This window comes from Ptychodera flava, chromosome 22 (genome assembly GCF_041260155.1).
Source record: "Ptychodera flava strain L36383 chromosome 22, AS_Pfla_20210202, whole genome shotgun sequence".
NCBI lineage: Eukaryota > Metazoa > Hemichordata > Enteropneusta > Ptychoderidae > Ptychodera > Ptychodera flava.
The window spans coordinates 24,272,408-24,293,515 of NC_091949.1; the positions used below are offsets into that span (position 1 = coordinate 24,272,408).

Genomic DNA, 21,108 nt, shown 5'->3' on the forward strand with positions numbered 1-21,108 from the left:
GTATCTTGAATTTCATTTCTGCTTGGCTTGTTAACACTCTGGAAAGATTTTACACAGCTTATTAACCCAGTCTGTACATGTGTAAACTGAATTGTTATTATTGGCAAGTGAATTTAACTAGAATTCAAATGTAGAATAATAGTGCATTCCACACAATCGTATAAATGCCATCTTGAAAAGCCAAGTTTATTCAAGAAGTTTATTCAGTTTACGCTGTCAGATATCAACAAGCCCACACTCTTTCAGCAAGTCCAAGAGTGGCCAACAGATATTATGTACCTAAAGTTGGCCAGCTATGTCAGCTCACAGAGTTAGGCTACAGTATGTTTCCTATGGTCAATGGCTGAGGGAGAGAGCATAATTGCATAGCCAACAAGGGGCTGTAGGTGTGCTGGTCTGGGCAGTGGAGATTTCACAAGAAATATTGATATGCTGAGAAATTCTGTCAATGTTCAGCTATGCGATAGAAAATGCACAGTGACTTTATTTGAAGTCTTTTTATTGATACCAGACAATGGAAAAGGAGTACATGAACAGGTGTGCTCAACACACGGGATTGAAAGTTTCCTCTTTAACCTGTAAACCCCCTAGTGCCCTGTAAACAGGTCCACACTCACCATTGATAACAATGGGTTTGGGCCAAACCATGGTGGTGAAAGGGTTAAACTTTTGTCAATACCACAAAGCTGATCACTGTCAATATCACATATTACTTGTTGCATACTGTCCCAAAAATGTTGAGTCTGTTGTCTAGAAGGTCAATGACAGCATCTTGTTTTCAATCCTTCCATGAGCTTTTCAAAAGTTTTGGCGGTTCTTATAAAAATACATATGCAATTTTCAGTTGTTCGACGTTTTCCTTAAATGTGTCACAGCGGCAACATGACACTTCCTATAATGTCCGCCATGTTGAATGAATGCCTTGACACTGTACACTTTTGATGTTCATCTGTGTGTACAATTATACTCTAGAAATTTAAGTCTTCTGATCCTCAGGGATTCAACAGCGTCTGTCCGTTAACTTGTTGTTTCACTTCTGATGTTTGTCCATTGCAAGGGCTTACTGTTCCTGAACATACAGAATTTGACGTTTTGCCGGTAGTTCTAACTACAATCCAGTAAAGTTTCATAGTCCGGTGTACAGACAAGTCTGTTTCTAACGTGTCCAAGCACAGACATGTCACCTCTATGTTTACCTTCTTCTATCCTGACAGACACCAAGTCCTAAAAAAAGGACGAAATGAAAAAAGAATAAAATTGTTAGAAGCGTTTTGAAACAACATGGTTCGCAAGACATCTTGATAACTTGCACCTGATAACGGGCCAATGTACAAACCTTGATCCCACTATACAAGTCTTGTACTTTGGTAGATATTTGGTTCAGGGTCCGTACTGTGTATAAAATTCAAGAACTTTCGCAGACTTTTTCAGCAGTTTTCAAGAATTTTTTCGGTCAAAATACCATTTTCCAGACATCATTTGTACAAGACATCATTTTCATACATCATTTTATGTATCATTATTATGGTATCAAAACCGATAATCTTGTCATGTTTTGGACATTGTGGGTGGAGTATCAATTTTTCCAGGACATTCCAGGACTCAATTTCAAATTCAAAGTCTGTTCCTGTCCCTTTCCAGGAGGCTACAAAATTCAAGGACTTTCAATGGGCATATGGACCCAAGAGTTCTGAAAAATGCAAATTTTTTGCACACAGATGAAGCCACGTCAATCCTAACACATGGAAGATATTAATCAGCAGTCATCTTCAGTCTGTTATATGCTTCAAAGATGGCACACATCACCTTGGAATAGGTGAGTGCCAACATCTCAAAATAACAAATCCGCACTGTGTAACTTTGTTCAAACTGCAACAAATTAAGTAAAATGCTTGAGGTTGGCCAGTATAGTATTGATTTATACAGTGTGTATTATCCAGGTAGAATTCCCTTGGTGATAAATATTCAAACACTCAAATTTTTACAATTCCTGTCTGGTCTACCACTTGTGGGGGCTCATTTTGAATCTCTTGGGTAAGATTGCACATGTAAGAAAATCAAAAACTAATTTTTCCCAATAGATTAGTACTTGGTAACTGAGAAACAATGAATCTTTTGACATCACTGTATGTATAGAGTCTGAAAATCCTCGCAGGCAGTTCAGTGACCCTGCTGAATCTCAATATTACTCAGCAGAACACAGAATGCTACTTTATCAATTCTTAATTTCAATACTCGAAAACAATCGCTCTCATCTGGGCATGTGCGCCTACTACAGTGCAGGACAACTGAAAATACTTGTGTCAATAAGCCATAACCAGTCATTGATACTGAACCTATTGGCAGGTCTGTGCAATATGCAACAAGCATCGTCACGGTGCATTAGCTATATTGGGTTTTTTCTGGCACAAATCTCCTTGACTACTATGAACTGCGCTCTACGCAGTGACATTCAGTGTCATACTTTGTGATGGTGAGAGATATCATGAGGGTTACTCTGTGTTATATCATCATGGCTTAGTCAGTACCAGTGAATTTTGTGATGTCATACTCTCAGATTATTACTGATAATGTATATGATTAAAGATTATTCAACATTTTGTCCCAAGATGTTTTCTACATCTACATATTCACTGGCATCACAAAAACTATAAAATAATAGCAATAATTACCCCCTCCCAGCCCATATTAGACTCAAGCAAACTTTGCACTCCATAATGTACTCGGCTTCACCTGGTACATTATGTCATGCAAAGTTTGCTTTCGTCCATTATGGGCCGGGAGGGGGTACATTATTGCTGCCATAATCTTGCTGACTTACAAAGTCACTAGTTTTTCTCATTCATTTCGGTTATTTTCATTTCATGTGAGAAGTTATTCAAGTTTTTGTACTAACTGAAACATGTTGATATCTCAATCATCAGAACTCTACTCACATCTTGCATATGCAAATTACATGTCAATATGACAATGACATAATTTCTGGTACGTACTATAAATTATCAGGCTTCTTCACAAGGGAATTTTTAGGGGTAGGCCACCTCCGTTTTTTGGAGTGGTCTAAAATTACCAAAATAACATAAAAAAATAGCGCCAATGGCACTTGATCACAACTGGCACATTGTGAAACTACTCTATCTCTGGGTACACCTGTACATGAAATACTGAATGGGTAGGTGCTGCGGGTTTGGAGTTTGTCAGTAAATGCACACAGAAAACAAAGTCCCGAAGTAGCGAATTCCAGCCATTTTCAAACCACACTGTTTGTCAGTGGGGTAAGCAATATTCGCAAAAATCACATTTCCAGGCTAATAGACTATGTTTTACGAAATCACACTTCCTTATTACAAAATAAAAAGATCTTTGTCTTTAAATCAATGCGCCAGTAAACAGGTCCAGCAGCTAGTTATGTCATCAAGTCTGTAATGTTAAGGGTCATAACAAATGTGAGAAATCTAAAACATTAAATATGTTGTTTTTTATCAATTTTATTACCAAAAGCGCATGAAAATCTCTGATACTTTGAATCAGCCATCCTGCATATTTGTAACATTCATCAAAACCTCATTTCTGTTCCACAACTCATTAAATAGTCCACAATGCAGGATTGGTGTACATTCCAAAACTACATATATGAAAGACCCCTAAATTCAATTAGTTAAAGGGGGTTAGAAATTTCCCATAACTATCTAACCGCTGCTCTGTTTGGCTCCATTTTTCGGAATCGGAACCTTGGAATTAGTCTGAATATCTCTACCAAATATCAATGCAGTCTGTTCAGCAGTAATGACCTATGGTCATTATGTTAAAAAATACCGCCAATGGCGCTTGGACATAATGACCGCCTAGTATTATCGGCATTTATCAACAACCACACTCACTGTGAATTAGACAGACCACGAAGTCAATGAGCAACATATAGCTGACAGACTATTTTTCACATTGCGATTTTAAGCTCATTTTCATGAGAAAAGAGACATGTATATGTATATGGAGAAAAAGCAGAAGACATATTTGTAAATTGTTTGTTAAGTGACAATCATATATGCATCTCTTGAAATTTTGTGGTTATAAGGTATAACAGTAGTGTAAGAATAATGAGGTATGAATAAGTTAGTAAAGCTAAGTTGACAGTAATTAAGATTACAAAATTATACACTAAGCTGGGCACACAGTCCATGAGGCCGACAATGAGATGCAAATGATATGCGGTTAAGGTCTCCTCGACTAACTTTCTGCTGGTTGCTTACTTTCTACTATTTTTATAGTATTTTATACAAAGGCACAGAATTATTCTACCTGCAACTTAAAACTGATAGTGATTTTGTAGCTCATTCTTTACTGTTTTTCATAGTGTTTGGTAGCAGGTTACAGACACTTCGTGTTCGTGTCGGCTACATGGACGATCTGCCCTAAGCTGGGGAAATCTGATTGAAATAAATGTTGAAAAGTAGCAAAGTCATGGTCATCTTTTGTCTAATACCTTGTGTAAGTTCATGAACTTTACATAAATCTTGCTATAGATTTGTTGCTAATGGGCAATAACTGTGTTTCAGCTCATTTGAGAGCAATCTATCCATGACAAGTTTAAATTGTAATATACTTCTATTTAAAGGAGAGAAACTTCTCAAATAATTTTTTTCCCTGTAATTTGCTGTGAGAACACATAGACAGATACTCAGGACTCTATGCTGGTGCTACCTTGATAACTAACCTACAAGTTGTAACGTCATTGTCTAACCTGTTCACCCCAATTTCCTGTAGACAGGTCCACACTCTCCATTGATAACAATGGGTTGGGCCATACCATTGTAGTGAAAGACTGTAACATGTGAGGTTGTGGATACTTAATCTCTGGAATGTCAAAGTCTGCATATTGACTCAAGGATGTTTACTTAACAAATGCCTAGGGTCATCTCAAAAGTGAGAATCTAAACTATGAAATATGTTTTTTTTAATGCTTTTGATGCCCAAAAGACCATAGAAATCTCTTATACTTCGAATCAGCCATCCTGCATATTTCTAACATTCATCAAAACCTCATTTCTGTTCAACAACTCATAAAACAGTCCACAATGCAGGATTGGTGTACATTCCAAATTTACATATATGAAAGACCCCTAAAATCAATTAGATAAAAAGGGGGGTTAGAAATTTCCCAAAACTATCTAACCGGCGCTCCGTTTGGCTCCATTTTTCGGAATTGGAACCTTGGAACCAGTCTATGTATCGGTATCAAATATCAACGCAGTCCGTTCAGCAGTTTTTGACTTTTTGTCGTTTACGGAAATGGACGACATCAAACACCGGTTGAAACCACCTCTATATCACAACTTCCAGTTGTGATAAAATGGTGACTTTGTCCTGTATTACCCATTTGAACATCCTCTTTGTTGACAAGAACAGCTTTATGAGTAAAACAAGAATGTGGAGTAAATCTTGATGGTTTGTTCGGGTCAAAATATATCAGCTTTTTACGAGACAGACAATTCTACATGATGGTTTACAACATGGGAAGTGATTAATAAATCTAAAAACACTGAAGATTACAACTTATCACAGGGTACTTTGTAGGATCATGTATTTTTTTGAAAGAGTGAGTAAAATTGATTTATGTAATTACCTGCAAAAACCCACAAGGTGTTCCCATGGTAACATCAAGAGCAACATTTCCAAGGAGAAGTCTTGTTTTCCCGGATTTCAGCACTTGAAGTTTTCCGATATACCCTTCAGATATGTCTTTCAATGTGCAGGCTTGTTGGATTTTCACGTTTTGTTTCCTTTAAAATGAAAAAACAGAAAAGGCCATTAACACTAATATGGGGTTAAAACAAAACTGATAAAACTAGCTGTAGTGAATCAAACCAACTGTTAGACAATGCAAATATCTTGGTAGTTGTGGTGCATTCACTGCAAGAAACATTTTCACTAGAAATAAACAGGGTTACACAAGATGTTGCCATGAGCAACTATATGGATTCAAAAATTCACTGATTTGGACCATGTCTACTCTACTCCTACCATCTGCATATTTTGACACTTTGCTCTGGTTGATAAGTCACACAACTGACAAAAGGGTGACTTTTTGGCATTTCAGTAACTATCGTTAACAGGCCGTTCATCTGGATAACTGGTAAAATCTCTCTCATGTGTGCATTCATGTGACAGTATCAAAACATGTGCCACACTATCTCCGGTTGTAGACAGGACTATTCGCCAGAATCTATTGTCAGTACATCATTCCGTCAAAATGATTATGACAAGTTTCAAAGCTGGCAAACCAACCTATTAAGTAAGACTGCTCAGTGACATACATGCACGAATCACAACTGACAACCATTCATGGCTACAAGTTTGTAGTTACTACATTTCATTGCACCCGCACGGCATTGGACACTGCTGCTTGAAATGTGGACAAATTTTGTCAGTGTTGCATGCTGTTGTTGCAGCTTGCAGTCTGAGCCGTGCATATGTCTTTCAGTATTTACTGCAGCACTGGCAGTCCCCGGCTAAGTTCTAATTTCGTGCTCCTTGCATATTGCATATTTCCAAAAGCAAAATCTGAAGGGGCAAATATTTTTTTGGCATACTATAAATGAGAACAGTGACGCTATATGTGAGCAGCCCTACTGATCAAGGACTGGGTATAAGAGGCAGTTTTTAGAGTCGGCACTCAGAATCTATATTCAGGACCTATATGCACCTAACCTGACCTGAGACAATGCCTATGCGTACATGTATCACACAGTCGTTAAATGAACATGCTGTTTTTCACAAACAAATTATTTTCTGACTTGCTTGTATTGATTGAGAGATTTAGAAAGCTGGTGTCACTTTTTTTATCAGTCATCTTGTTCGTTGTTTTGTTCTGCTTGTTTTCTTTTTTCATGAGTACTTTGTTTTGTTATCCTTTGGAGTAATCTTTGTCTATTAATAAATGTCAATAAATAAATATGCAAAGAAATATATAAAGAAATAATAATTTGCGAGAACAAATGACTACAGAAATTTACTTCTCAAACTGGTTTCATCTGATAGTTTACTATGATGTGGCTAGATCAATGCATTTAGGAAACAGATTGGAAGAATTCATAAGGTGAAAGGTGAAAGGTGAAAGGGGAAATGACAGACACAGTACAATCAACAATCATAGTGACAAAGTGCGCAATCCTCAATTCTTCATATGACAATATTCAGCCTTCAGCTGTTTTTAATAATTTACCGAGGGGGGGATACAATTTCAGCCCAGAATGATGTAATGACAAAGAATCTATCTGATTCAATATTTGATTACAAAACACCTGCAGTAATATGCAGAAATATTTCCTTATCAGCAAGGTCATTTCATATCATCAATTTCTTTTGCAACAACAGACTGAGAGTTCATTGACACTGATAAAGTAAATCATAAATTAAAAATTATCAAAAAGTAATTTGGGACTTCCCAGTGGTCTTCGGAAAGCACAATGACAAGAAACTTAGTTGTGGTTAAACCTTTGACAGCCAAAGTCGTTTTTTGTTGCCTTTGTAAAATATAACCCAGTCAATTTTTTTTTCAGAACTTTGCCAAAATTTTGATAAAAAAACTGTAGGCAATGAAACATTATACCCATTTGGTCCAAAATTATAAAAAAATTTGCAGAAAAATTTGTATAATGTTGCACTAAAATTTTGGTGGGAAAATCAATAAGTTGTGCTGATGTATTGAATGAATCAGATACAGAAATGTTCTTGCATCACAGAAAATGTACATCATTTCTACGGTGAGTGTCAGTATTTGTAGTGTCCATGCGATACAGCTGTCGTCCCTTTAAAAGTAAAACCTGAGATCACACATTGGAAAAGCCACCCACTTATTTCTACAGTGTACAATACTTACAGAATCTGGATTTTCTTTTTTAATCCTCACACCCCCTGCATCAGGCTCCCTTTTTACAGGGGGCTCACTATCCTGAGAGGGCGGTGTGGCAGGGAGTGTGTCCGGAAACTGGAAGAACAGAAGCTGGCCCTCATGGATTTGTTTACTGCGGAGGAACAGTGATGCTGCCGTGATCAGCCTAGGTTCTGTCCTTGTTTGTTTATCTGTTTTGCTTTGTGACTTGCTCGTATTAACCTCTCTCATTTCAACATCAACTTTTTTCTCAGCAGAAATTTCTTCACTTTCAAGGTCTTTCATTTCAACATCTTCTGACCCTGGCTCCTGTTTAACTGAAATATTCAGTAACAACAAATACAACGTGCATAAGAATGATCCTCATTACGAAAGAATGTGCCTGGCAAGTGAAAGACTTATAAAACTTTTGCGCAAGTTTTCCTCAATGGAACTTCAAACCATACTCTTACCAAATCAAGAATAATAATAGTGTGACAATAATAGAGTAACAATAATGTGACAACATCACTGTTCGCTCCCATATAGTTATCAAAACAAGTAAACAATTGTATGAAACATGGACATACATATATAGAATAATGACTGACATACACAGACTGGCACAGTGTGATGACATTGACCCCAAGTCACAATACAATAATTACCCACAACTCTCTTTGATTTGTATCCTTGAAGGTTACTTTTCTTATAACTTTTTCAGTTCTGTATGCAAGCAATAATGTGCAGCATCAGAAAAATTGATAAATAATATCTAGTAAAAGTACGGTTAGATATTTCAGTGACAGTTTCCAAATAACCATTAAACAACCATGGAAGTCACGTTCTGTAGGTACTACAAATGCCATACTTTTTAGGCAGCAAGTTATGACGAACTGAACGGGTCATTGTCTGAGAAAAGTAAGAATGCAAATTTCTTTTGTCATTTCCATTGGAAAAAATCAATATCCTTTTGTTTCAAAAAACAGGTGCAGCTAGTCTCCCTAATTTCCATTACATTATTCTGTATGGCTGAAGACACAATCAGAGGAAAATTTTACAAAAATGCTATCTCCTCTCTCAATCTTGTATAATTTTCCAAATCATTTAAAATGAGAATTGAGAAGAATGGTGTCCTTAAAAGTATGTTTTGAGAATCTTTTCAACTAGTCTATGAATTTGTCTACACATGGGAGACCTGTCTGGGGAATCTTTGAGGATACAAATCGCAATGAATTATTGGAAATCTACAGTACTGTGAAAGTGTGCCTTGGCCCATGGAGAGTGATAAAGATATAACAAACAGCTGAATGTAATGATAAAATTGTTAAGTATAGGCCTATACAGGCACTGAGAGTGAATATGTTACAGCAATTTGATTAGTTTCTTTTCCTTTTCTACTTTCCTTTTCTACTTCTGTGATAATCTTTAAGACAATCAATCTGCAAGGCAGTTTATGTATTGACAAATATGTTATCTTTTACAAGCACACAGTACAATATTTGACATAGACTGAAATACATAACATGCAACCAATGTTTACACTTTCCCATACACCAGATACATGGAGAAATTTCAACATAAAATCATCAACTCAGAAAACCCTACAGGGAAAAGTACACATTGTTTTCTTCCAGAACAGCTGGTGCATCCACATCTGGAACAACTTACAAACTTAACCAAGTACACAAGGATGATGACACAAGAGATAAAGTTAAACTGTGGTGAACTTGACTATTCCTTTCAAATCCTTACCTAACTTGACATCTTAAACTAAAATACACTGCATGGTTAATTACGCACAAAAAATACATCGGGGTGGACCATTTGATAAGGGATGGTGTCTGGAAGATCGATGAGGTACGTTATCTTTTTTATCCGATCCATTGTACATTCTTTTTTCCCCACTCTCCCACCTTTTCTTTTTGTCAAACCTTCTCTGGCTGAATTTTTTATTGGCATTTGTTTGGAATTTTTCAAAATCTGCCAGGATTGTTTTACCGCATTTCAACACCAAATACAGTTAAACATATCAAATGCTTACTAAATCATCACATTATATACTCTTAGTTCCAGTAGGTATAAAATTACAAAAAAAATCTTAAAAAAACAAAATGAAAGATATCCCAGTAAAACTGACAGTTTCGCAAAGTTGCCCCAAAAATTCAAAATTCCGGATTTCAACTTAATTTCAATATATCTTATTAACAAAAACCCTAAGAACAGGTTTACTAAATATCAAAGCAATCAGACTGGTAAATTTGAGAAAGACATTTTTTGACCAAAAATGAGAAAAATTGCCCCTAAAATACAAAATTGCAGATTTCATCCTAATTTTAAATATATCTAATTAACATAAACCCTAGGAACTTGTACACTAGATATCAAAGCTACCAGATCACAAGTTTTAGGAGAAAAAATTTTTGACCAAAAAAGGCAAAAATTGCCCCAAAAATAAAAAAAAAATTGCCAGTTTCAACATACCTTCAATACATTATATTGAAGATTAATCTTAGATACCTGTATACCAAATATCAAAGCTATCAAATCAGTAGTTTTTGGATAAAAATTTTTTTATCAAAAATTGGGAAAATTGCCCCAAAATTACAAATATGACATTATCAATACAATATGTACAAACATGACTGAGGTCATCCTGAGGAACATGAATATTAAGTTTCATAGCAATCAGACTAGCGATTTCTGAGAACAAGATTTTTTACTAAAAACGGAAAAAATACCCTAAAAATACCAACATGCAAATTTCATTTCAATTTTGCACACATACTTTAGAATACCTAAAGGAAATCTGCATACCAAGTTTCAACCAAATCTGACCAATGCTTACTGAGTTTTAGCCATTTGCAGGATTTTTCCTTTTTTCCCCCTCATTTGCATATTTTTGGCACTGACATGTTCATTTGAACAAATTCACATCTCCACCCCTAGGTGCACCTGTACACCAAATACTAAGACAGTGGGTGCTACGGTTTAGGAGTTTGATGTGGACGGACATACATACATACATACATACATACATACATACATACATACATACAGACGACATTTTTCCACCTTATACAAATACCTCCCATTTGCATATATACATATGCATATATGGGAGCTAAAAATCAAGGGTCGTTGAGCAAAGTTTGGCACTAGAGAGACAAATTACCTGACATTTACTTGTAATTGAAATTCAAAATGGCCGCCATCCCTGTGTTAACTCTATGGGGATCGACTTTCAAAATATTAAGACAAGAGTGCTGTAATTTTTCCGACCAAAATTTTAGCGCAACATTTTACAAATTTTTATGAATTTTTCTGTAATTTTTTGATAATTTTGGACCAAATGAGAATCGCACATCAGCATCTACAGTTTTATCAAAATTTAGCAAAGATCTGAAAAAAATTGACTGGGATATATTTTGTAAAGGTGGCAAAAATTGACTTTAGCGCTCAAAGGGTTAATTAAAACACTGTCCCTCCACGGGGGACGTTGATTAAAATGAGAATCAACAAGTGGTAGATCAGAATTGTAAAGATTGAGAGTCAAAATATCTGTCCCAGAGGCGCATTCTACATTAGTGAATGACAAAAAAAAGACAAGGTAAACATTGACTTTTGTCACGTTACGGTTTCTTAAATCGCATCCTTCATATGCTTAGAACTATCAGCTGCTTCTCTTACTCATTATGTACAACACATGCTGTAGTTTTAAATAACTAGAACTGACATCCGCACAAGAAAGGGCACTATTTCCTGTGTGAAGACTACCTGTCATGCACTTGGGATTTCGCAAGAAGCCAATCAGGGTTTGACAGCATTCTTGATACTGCCTGGTTACAATGCAAAGTCATAAAGTGACTTTCATAATGTAAAGGTGTCATTAAAGCATACTAGGTTGCGCTGTCATGGCTACATTGATTAAAACTGAAGACGGCAGAACTAAAACTATACAGCCATCGTCACATTGAAGCCATGTGCCACTGTATTTGCATAACGACTGAACTGCGGTGTGCAAGGTCATTATGTCTATAACCTGTTCACCCCCGATTCCCTGTGAAAATGCCCATAATCACAACAGATGACAATATATTTGGGCCAAACCATGGTGGTGACAGGGTTGAATTGAAAAACTGGACCCAAAAGCAGTCAAGGAAAAAGGATGAACTCGAGCAAAACAGTGTTAATCCATTACATAGCACAACTAACCTTGCATTGGAGTTTCATCAACATCCATGTTCATTTCCTTCGGTGATGATTTTTCTGCTTCCAGGTTTTCCTCTTTGAAAAGCTGACCAGTGTTTGACAGTGGCAGTTGAATTGGTGTGTAGTTTTTATCTTGAAACTTTGCCTCTCCATCATCTATGAACTGTATGAGATATGGAACAACAAGAGTACAGAAGATTTAAATACAAGTTAACCCTTGAGCAATGTAATTTTCCCACCAAAATTTAGTGCAGCATTTTACCAATTTTTGTGAACTTTTATGTAATTCTTCGATAATTTTGGACGCAATGGATATCACATTTCATTGGCTGCAGTTTTTGATCAAAATTTTGGGGAAAATCTGAAAAAATTGTCTTTATCCGATAAAAAATTGTCTGGTTGTATTTTACAATAGCACCCAAACTTGATTTGGCACTCAAAGGGTTAATATATTAAATACAAGAGAAACAGTGAGCTACATTAAAATCCCCTTTTGATTCATTTTGTTAGTTCTTGAAAAATTTCAATATTATATAAACGTTTCACAAAATTGCATCCTGAAAGGTAAACTTATGTGGTGCTCTATTTATAAAAGAACTATGACAAAAATGAAGAATGCTCCACCCATCCTAGGCTGCAGTACAATCAAATATTATCTGTATCTTAATCTGTTCATTCCATTTGCCTGTAAACGAGTCCACACTCACCACTGACAATGAAGGGTTTGGGCCAAACCACGGTGGTGAAAGGGTTCAGAGGTATGTTTGTATTTATTCACCATCCAAGTCATCCTCATACGAGCATTATTTCTATCATGAGGAAGACATGGACCTGTGTTTTTTCAGGAGTGTCAGAACTGCAAACTCAGACTACTACCAAATTCATAACTGTAGAGGGACCTACAAAATCATTCCACAACTTATGATGAAGACAGAGCTAATGTTTGACAAAGAGCGCCCTCACAATGTGAAATACATGCCAGGATCTCAACATTCAAACATGCCACCACTGGTGGAGCTGTTCACTTTTGTTGCAAATACGTGTACAAGCACACAATGAACACTTCTCAGAAGCATGGAAGAGAGCACAAGCAAAACAAACACCATCTTTACTTTCAGATAAGGATTACCTTATTGTTTTCATTGTGTTTTTAACTTAGGTGATTCAAATATGATAGCTGGTTCTGTGAAGCTTTGTTTTCATAAATAAACGACCACCTAGAAATGTTGAGCAGGCAGGAGCTGTTTGTCGCATTTGATAGAATTTTGTGAATTTGAAAATGTGAGTTTATCTTTAACCTGCAGCATGTTAACATGTTAACACATGGTCCAAGCTAAAATTGAAGGACTTTCAAGAACTTGGACTTTCAAGAACTTTTTCCTACAATTTCCACAACCATTTTTAATAGGTCCAAAATACCATTTTCCAGGTGTCATTTTTACAAAATATCATATTTATCATGTGTATATCATTCTTACGTTATCATGACTGATTATCTATAAGCTGTCACATTTATATGGTTATTAATTGATCTGTGTATTTCACACATCGCATCACATCACAGCTACAGTGTACGTATTACATGTATCTGTATGCACAATCCACCTACTATTTGAAAAATCACAGAATTTCGTGCTTTTATCACAGAGAATAATAAATCCCTTCCCTTTTACCCTGCCTGTTGAAAGAGAAATTGTACGTTTCCAGCTGAGTAACAAATTGCTGGCATGACACTGGCTGCTGACGACAGAAATTCTAACAAATATAGTCTGTTCCTCAGTTGAATTTACTGCAACTGAATTGAAGTGCTTGTTTTGGTTTCATCATCATGACATTGGGGATAACAATTCATGATTTTCATCTATTCTGTTCACAGAACTTTGAAAAGTCTCGTCAAAAAAAAATTGACAAATATTTGTTTTGCATATAACCTTGTGACAATATCAGGAACCAGTCCTGTCAACTTACGTCATCCCTAAGTAACTTGTCCATGACGGCTTTATCGATATCTCTGGCCTCTTGTTTGATGCTGACACCAGAGGTCGATGCCCTGCTGCTGTACGATGCACCGGACGAGCCAATGTCAGGGCCATAGCCACTGCTTCCTGTCAATGTGATATGTACATGAGGTGAACAATATGTACACCTTTGAATTAATTTTGATTAATGTACCACTTTGGTATAGGTAATGTAACAGTATGAAAACAACACTCCTACAAGGAAGTTAATAAAGCATTACAAGAATTGTTTCTACTCTTCACATTTACCATAATAAATATTTACTTCCGATTATCAATAATATTTGTTAAAGGGCCTGTAGCAGTAACTTTTCTTGATTTTTTTCCACTGGTTTTAATGTCAACTACACTTTGTTTTTCTACTCCCAAAAGCATGTTGAAATACACAATATTCAGCTTGTCAACTCTGCCTGTACATGTGTAGATTGCACAGTTATTGTTGACAAAAGAGTTCTGTTCTAGACTAGAATTCAAATGTAAACAATAAAGATGCATCATCCAATGTAGCACGCATGTCTGATAACCATAGCAACAACTGAAAGAGAGATTAATGGAACACAATGAGGTCAGAGGTCAAAACTATAAGTCGTACCTCTTCTGCTACCCAATCTTTCAGCTGGTCCCTCCTCAAATATGGAGTGTGACTGGATAACCTCACCCCTGCCCCTCCCTCTCCCTCTCCCTCGACCCCTCTCTCCTCTTGGTAAGCGCTCCTTCCTGGCATTGGGAGTTACAGGACTGGCATCATCTCTTTTCCTGTTGATGGGAAAGATGGACAACGCAGGATTGAAATGGTTTCTTAACTGTCTGTGTGTTTTTTTAATTCACAGTATCTTACTTTGTAAAGTAAAAACGTTACTTTTTGTCAACGGAACCTCCCTAAAAACTGGATGGAATGTTGGATCATACCATGATTCATTGTCTTTGCTGTGTTTGAAGAGAATCAAGTTAGACGCCTCAGAGTAATGGCTCCTGGTATGTTGAAAATAAAATAAATAAACAAAAATAATTGATGAATAAATAAATTCATTTAAACGTAACAAATGGCACTTACTCTTCTTTTATCCTCTCTTTTCTGACTGGTATATTTGGAGTAAATGTTTTCTGTAAGTACAAACACCAAGAAAAAACAAATAGACTTTAATGTTCAGTGGCAATGAAGCTTACATTATCCTTCATATGTCTCTACATTACATTACAGTGCATAACTTTATGTTGTGTGATGGAGGATAAGAGATAACATCTTTCACAGATGTTTTAGGCATAACAAATCAAACTTTTGAATATTTTTATCCTGTAGAAGAATGCCAGGAATGTACAGATCAGGGTTTGTCTATGGATATTCTGGATTTTGCAGCATGTGGGGAAATTTTTACGACATGGTCACCGAGCAACTCACGTCCTATAAACAGTTACAAAAAGGATTTAAAGAAAAATCACCTTGCGAACACCTCCAAGGGTGAGGTCACGCTGTCCTTTCAGTGAGGGAAGTCTTGTAGTGTGACTGGTTGGCGTTCCACGTCTGGAAACTAATCCCCTGGGTATGGCCCCTGATGATGTGCTTGGCGTTGGTGTCTTTTGTTGTTCACGCGACATGTTGAATCCTGTCAGTGTTTTTTGGTCTAACGTCACCTTCTCTAGGAATGTTGACACCTCTTCTCAGTTGGTACAGCCCTATTGTTGTCTGCGGTAAAGTTGGACCTAAGGCCAGCAGAGGGAAACAGGGTGAAATACAGACAGTTAACTTATTCTTGCACTCTGGTGTATACTTTCTAAAACTGGGTCAGATATAGTTCTGAAGATACTATTCTCTGGGAAGTTGAAACACAAAAGTGAAGATGAATCTCTGACAATGAGTCACTGCATAGTATTGGGGTAGAGACAGCTGGGAACACAAGACCAAATATGAGGATAATTTGAAATCTGGAGATTTCTCCTGATCGGGAGTAAAATCGACTCCCTGCTCCAGGAAATTTTTTCCTGATATAGAGACAACTTTTGACAGAATAGTTCTGCGTGCACTTGGTCTAGTCATGGAGGTATTTTTACCCCCCATGGTCTAGTAGTATGCCATGCACTGCAGTTTGTTATGCTGTGAGTGGGTTATGTACCTCAACGGTTAAATTATGGACGTAGCATACTGCATGTTACCATTGCATGTCAATGCATAAGCTTCTTCTCCTAAGAGTAGAGGCTTTATGCGCTGCTGCAGTGTTATACCTCTTTTGAGGTAGTTTGTCATTTTTAAGCCTCTTCTCACAGTAGTGCATACTGAACTGAAACAGCTGACCTTGCATATTGTAATCAGTACTTTTTCAGTACTTCTCGCACATGCAATATGCCTTCCTGTCGTCCACCATCTCCTGCAAGGCTGCATGCTCTTGGACCAAAGGTGCCAGTGGGCTGGGTGGTTTGCTCACAGGCGCTCTGTTGTGTGGGTAGTTTGTAAAAGTGTAGTTTATGCTACGTTCCCACGTTCTCCTCCGCAGCCTTATCACCAAGGTGTGAAACAGAATTATGCGGCCTGTAAAGAAAACTGTCCGTTCTGGTCAAAAATAAACACAAATCCTACATTGAGTTACCTCGTTAGATGCGGAAGCATCTCTCTGTCCAAAAAACACACTCATGTCACGATAAAATGAAAACTTTAGAAGAAATCTGCCGCGTTTTGACAACATCGGCATTTCTGGTGGCCACTGTTGTTATAACTTAACTCATTGTCATAATAGACGTGTCTGCACATAGAAAGTCTGATGCCGTTGATGGCATTGCTCACGGACCAATCAGCGATGCGGATGGCGTACCATTATGATAATGAGTTGCGTTATTACAACGATGGACGCCAGAAATGCCTAGTTTGTCAAAACACGGCAGATTTCTCCTAAAGTTTTCATTTTATCGTGACATGAGAGTGTTTTTTGGACAGTAGAGAGCCTTCCGCGTCGAACGAGGTAACTGACTGTAGGATTTGTGTTTTTTTTGACAACAACCGGTAGATTTCTTTGCAGGCTGGATAATTCTGTTTCACACCTTCAGGGGTACCTAAGAAAGTGTAGCTTTTGAATGAAAATGATAGCTTTGACACCGTGCAGGATAGCTTGGGTAGGGAAACGATAGTTGCTGGAATGGAATCTGTAAGTTTGGTCATCTAAAACGATAGCTTTGAACATATTTTGATGTTGAGAGCATAAAACAAGATGGCTGACAACAAAAAGCAGTGGTAGCGGCAGTAAGTATTTTACCCGTTTTCTCAAAAATCACCAAATTCTGTTGTGTAAGATGCCGTGTTCAGTGAGGTTTAGGCTCGATTACACTGCTGTAAAGTTTCTACGCCCATTTTACAAAACTTGCAGAGAAATTACCGTTCCCGTTTTCGAAGTGAACAGGCTCTCAGGACGTCCTATTCTAATACATGTACAGGGAAGAGAATGTATATGATAGTGTAAAGACGTAGTCGTTAGTGTTGGCAATGTCTGATTTCCAGAGTTAAGACTTACCAAGATTTCAAAGTTAGCTTCAGATAGGATGAATAGTTATCTTCTCTACCTTCAATGTATGCATGAGCACTTTTTTATACACTATCACATACACAATCCGAGTACATGTATTAGAATAGGACGTCCTAATAGCCTGTTCAGTTCGAAAACGGCAACGGTGATTTCTCTGCAAGTTTTGTAAAATGGGGGCAGAAACTTTACAGAAGTTTAATCGAACCTGAACCTCACTGAACGCAGCTTCTTACACAACACAACTTGCTGATTTTTTGTCAAAAACGGGTAAACTACGGTATTTACCGCCGCTACCACTGCTTTTGCTGTCAGCCATCTTGTTTTTATGCCCTCAACATCAAAATATGTTCAAAGCTATCGTTTTAGATGACCAAACTTACGGATTCCATTCCAGCAACTATTGTTTAGCTACCCAAGCTATCCTGCACGGTGTCAAAGCTATCATTTTCATTTAAAAGCTACACTTTCTTAGGTACCCCTGACCTTGGTGATAGGGCTACGGAAGAGAACGTCGGAACATAGCTAGCTGCAAAATTGTAGCGCTATGGTGAGGCCGTGAGGCGGTCGGTGATTTTTGTTTTTTGTGACTTCACTCACCAGTAGAGCTACAATGCCGATGGCCCTGGGGAGTATAAAATTAGCGCATCCCACTGGACTAGGCGTGTTAATGTGAAATGCTACATATTTACTGCATTTGGTTGTACCGATTTATCACTACTGAAAACTAAACACTATACTACACTAACCTTGTCGTTTATGGGGTTTGGAATTTGTTCAAACACGTCGATCGCTTTCCGAAAACATTTCTGGGAACAGCCATTACCAACTTCTGGTAATGGCGGCTCCCAGAAACACGGATGCCCCACGCTTAATGTTTATGGATCGATGTGTTTGAACAAATTCCAAACCCCATAAACGACAAGATTAGTGTAGTAGAGTGTTTAGTTTCCAGTAGTGATAAATCGGTACGACCAAATGCAGTAAATATGTAGCATTTCACATCAACACGCCTAGTCCAGTGGGATGCGCTTATTTTATACTTCCCAGGGCCATCGGCATTGTAGCGCTACTGGTGAGCGAAGTCGTAAAAACCAAAAATCACCGACCGCCTCACCGTAGCGCTACAATTTTGCAGCTAGGAACGTAGCATAAACTACACTTACACAAACGGGTCCTACTAATTACTGCCCGTGACTGCCCGTAGCTGCCCGAGGACTGCCCGAGAACTGCCCGAGCACTGCCCGAGGAAAAAGTGAGCCAAATTTCGCCAATTTTAACACTAGGCCAATAGGTTCAGTTTATATCATGCCAAGCCAACCAAAAATATCATTGATTTGGCGTTAACCTGATGTTTTCTCCGGCGGTTTTGGAACTCTGAAGACGGCCCTGCTCGAAGGACATCCGCCAGCTTGATAGTGAGATCATACCATTTAGTCCGAGAGGTGGTACAATAACCTCGCCGAGTGCGTACAGCTTGATAGCCTACCACCCCTTGCACTGAATGGTATGATCTCACAATCAAGATGGGGACGTCTTTCTCGTCGAAAGCCCGGCGTCTTTCGGGTTCTAAAGCCGCTAAAGAAAAACACTAAATCAATGATATTTTTGGTTAGCCAGGCATAATATAAGTTCAAGCTATTGGCTTAGTGTTAAAATTGGCGAAATTTGGCCTACTTGCTCCTCGGGCAGTTCTCGGGCAGTCCTCGGGCAGCTACGGGCAGTCACGGGCAGTAATTAGTAGGACCGACACAAACTGCCCACTCAGCAGAAAGCCTGTGGGTCTGCTCGATCTATCGAATCCTTACTCGATCTGCCCACCACTGTAACCTAAAGTTGCAGTGGCGGGCAGATCGAGTACGAGATCGATAGATCGAGCAGAAAATCGATCGATCAAGCCATGGAGCTACTCGGAGCTCGATGATCCGGTCCTACTAATTACTGCCCGTCACTGCCCGTCACTGCCCGTCAGGAAATTAGCCTTCAAATTACTGTAATCTGTCGATATATCAATACCAAAGACCACTTATATTAATAGAAAGCTACAAAATAAGAGTCTGTTTTACTCCAAATGCCCGAGTCCTGTCTCAGAACTAACGTGAATATTGGAGCGCTAAGTTCTCTACTCGACAGGCAGTGATGGATAGGCAGTGGTCGGACATCGATTACGATGGGGTCCAGACACTTCGCACCAAAACCAGTTCGCCCCACACAACTTCGTCCCAAAACCATTTCGCACCAAAACCACCTCGTCCCAAGTACTACCTCGTCCAACGCCACTTCGCCCCAAGTACCACCTTGTACTAAAACCACTTCGCTTACCGTATAGTTCCGTCAACTCGTCGTAAAACATCGATGTCACGATGTATCATAGCGTTGTTTTTACCTGCAACTTGGCTACCACGAACCATTTATTCTTCCATGAAACCATACCATATATTAGATAAAAGAAACACACAAACTACTAAATGGTACATTTCAGGTGCCGTGCGCGGTATTGCACGATGCGATGTCATTTTATCGAAATGTGTACAATTTCAAGATTTCAGTCCTGGGATGGTAGAAAGGTGATTAAAACTTCACTGGCAGTGGTTGGTTATTTTCAGCTTTTAACGGTTACAGATAAATTGGGGAGTTAAGTCGTGTTTTTTTTCGGGTCGCAATGGTTTTGGGCAACGTGATTTTTGGGGCGAAGAGGTTTTGGTACGAGGTTGTTTTGGTGCGAAGTGGTTTTGGTGCGAAATGGTATGGGACGAGATGGTATGGTGCGAAGTGGTTTTGGTGCGAAGTGTCTGGGAACCATTACGATCAGCGTTGCCACTCGTTCGCAAATCAACGTTGTTGGGGTCTGGGACGACAATTTTGTTTAGTTGTGTAGTAAGTAATGTTTTTGATATGAGATATCAACTGATTACAGTCGTTGAAGTGTAAATTTCCCGACGGCAGTGACGGGCAGTGGTCGGACGTCGACGGGCAGTATGTATGGCCATGGATGTAAAAAAAATTTTTTACATCCATGGTATGGCCAATGGTGATGCATGTACGATTACACGATTAGCGTTGCTACTCGTTCGAAAATCAACATTTTTCGGATCTTGGAATATTATTTCGTTCGTTTTTACAAAGAGTAGTGGTCTTTGGTATTGAAATATCGACTGATTACAGTAATTGGAAGGCTAATTTCCTGACGGGCAGTGACGGGCAGTGACGGGCAGTAATTAGTAGTAGGACCCCGATGATCTAGCAGACTACCCAGCCAACTGGTGCCTGTGTCTCGGACTCGGCAGGTCTCAAAAAATGTTCACAATGTTTCATGTGTGTATTCCTAAATCTTCATTCCTTCCAATGAAAGCAATCGTGTTCGACCATCTACTTGTGAATATTCATTAAGAACAACGATAAGTAGTAGGAATCTTTACCTTCATTGACGTGAAATCGTAAATTATCATCCACATCCAACATCTCATATTTGCCAGCGGCTTGCGTGAGATTGTGACCTACA

General features: G+C 38.2%; 1 protein-coding gene and 1 long non-coding RNA gene across 2 annotated transcripts; both read right to left on the minus strand.

Annotated features, from left to right (window-relative positions):
* Positions 1-440: 440 nt before the first annotated feature.
* On the minus strand, positions 441-15,740 carry LOC139123010 (DNA-directed RNA polymerase III subunit RPC4-like). Its single transcript, XM_070688950.1, has 8 exons — positions 15,541-15,740; positions 15,155-15,204; positions 14,693-14,856; positions 14,051-14,187; positions 12,086-12,245; positions 7,880-8,208; positions 5,624-5,780; positions 441-1,224 (listed from the first exon to the last, which is right to left on the minus strand). The coding sequence occupies exons 1-7, from the start codon at positions 15,694-15,696 to the stop codon at positions 5,730-5,732; spliced, it is 1,047 nt and encodes a 348-aa protein (XP_070545051.1). The 5' UTR covers positions 15,697-15,740; the 3' UTR covers positions 441-1,224; positions 5,624-5,729.
* Positions 15,741-15,764: 24 nt separating this feature from the next.
* Positions 15,765-21,108, minus strand: LOC139123011 (uncharacterized). The gene is made up of 3 exons (XR_011549562.1): positions 21,026-21,108; positions 19,929-20,022; positions 15,765-15,801 (listed from the first exon to the last, which is right to left on the minus strand). It is a non-coding gene; the product is annotated as an uncharacterized lncRNA (long non-coding RNA).